At 58.1% G+C, this 1,037-nt stretch overlaps 1 protein-coding gene across 1 annotated transcript in view; it reads right to left on the reverse strand.

Annotated features, from left to right (window-relative positions):
- The window catches only part of HS1BP3 (HCLS1 binding protein 3), a 51,315-nt gene extending 51,242 nt beyond the window's left edge, over positions 1 to 73 (reverse strand). Inside the window, exon 1 of the mRNA XM_021705983.1 lies at positions 41 to 73. Coding sequence (XP_021561658.1) covers positions 41 to 51 — 11 coding nt within the window. The 5' untranslated portion in view covers positions 52 to 73. The remainder of the gene's footprint in view (positions 1 to 40) is intronic.
- Positions 74 to 1,037: the final 964 nt, after the last annotated feature.

The raw sequence follows: 1,037 nt of genomic DNA on the forward strand, positions 1-1,037 counted from the left end.
CAAGCCGCTACACGTGGACTTCAAGGAGCTGGGCTGGGACGACTGGATCATCGCGCCGCTGGACTACGAGGCGTACCACTGCGAGGGCGTTTGCGACTTCCCGCTGCGCTCACACCTCGAGCCCACCAACCACGCCATCATTCAGACGCTGCTCAACTCCATGGCGCCCGACGCGGCGCCTGCCTCCTGCTGCGTGCCCGCGCGCCTCAGCCCCATCAGCATCCTCTACATCGACGCCGCCAACAACGTGGTCTACAAGCAGTACGAGGACATGGTTGTGGAGGCCTGTGGCTGCAGGTAGCGTGCGGGCCGGGGAGGGGGCGGCCGTGCCGCCGAGGACCCCCAGAGGAAGAGCAGCAGCCGGCCAGTCGGCCACCGAGCGCGGGTGCGCGTCCGGCTCTGGCCCAGCGCCCTCGCAGAGGAGGGGAGCGCACGTTCACCGCCACACACTCACGCACACATTTACCGTGGACAGCGTCTGAAAGCCTCGGGAAGAAAGGACCGCCGCTACCGAATGTCGCAGCCTTGTGTGTTTTGCAAACAGATCACCATTGCGCCCACTGCCCCCATCTGGGGAGAAGAAGGTGTTTGCGTTGATGCTACAGTAACAGGCATGAAAATCGGGTGGAAACGGGTTAGGAATCTGGGGGGCTCCAGAATGACTTCTCGGTTCGAGTAAGTTTTCTCTCACCCCTTTTTGCTTTTGGCCTGGCGCGGGGCATGGCCCGCTGGGTGGCTGAGTTCTGGGTGGTGCGCCCTGTGACCCGCTAAAAGGCCTTTTCTGAGGGTTTACGTTGTTTCGGGGCCCTTTACTCTGGGAAGGAACCAATGCAAAAAAGCATCAGTTTTCTTTAACTTTTAAATTTTAATATGCCCCTGCCTCAGTTTTGAAAGGGAGGTTTTGTCTGAAAGAATGCGTTGTGAAGCTTCCCAGATCTCTGCAAAGGTCAGCACCGCCCCTTTTTATCAATTCCAATTGGAAATGATCTAGTTAGTGGAAAGAATGTTTTTCTTTTTGGGGGTGGGAGGAGGGAGTG

The sequence above is a fragment of the Carlito syrichta genome, unplaced genomic scaffold (assembly GCF_000164805.1).
Source record: "Carlito syrichta isolate Samal-C Ts95f unplaced genomic scaffold, Tarsius_syrichta-2.0.1 Scaffold314867, whole genome shotgun sequence".
In the NCBI taxonomy this organism is placed as follows: Eukaryota; Metazoa; Chordata; class Mammalia; order Primates; family Tarsiidae; genus Carlito; species Carlito syrichta.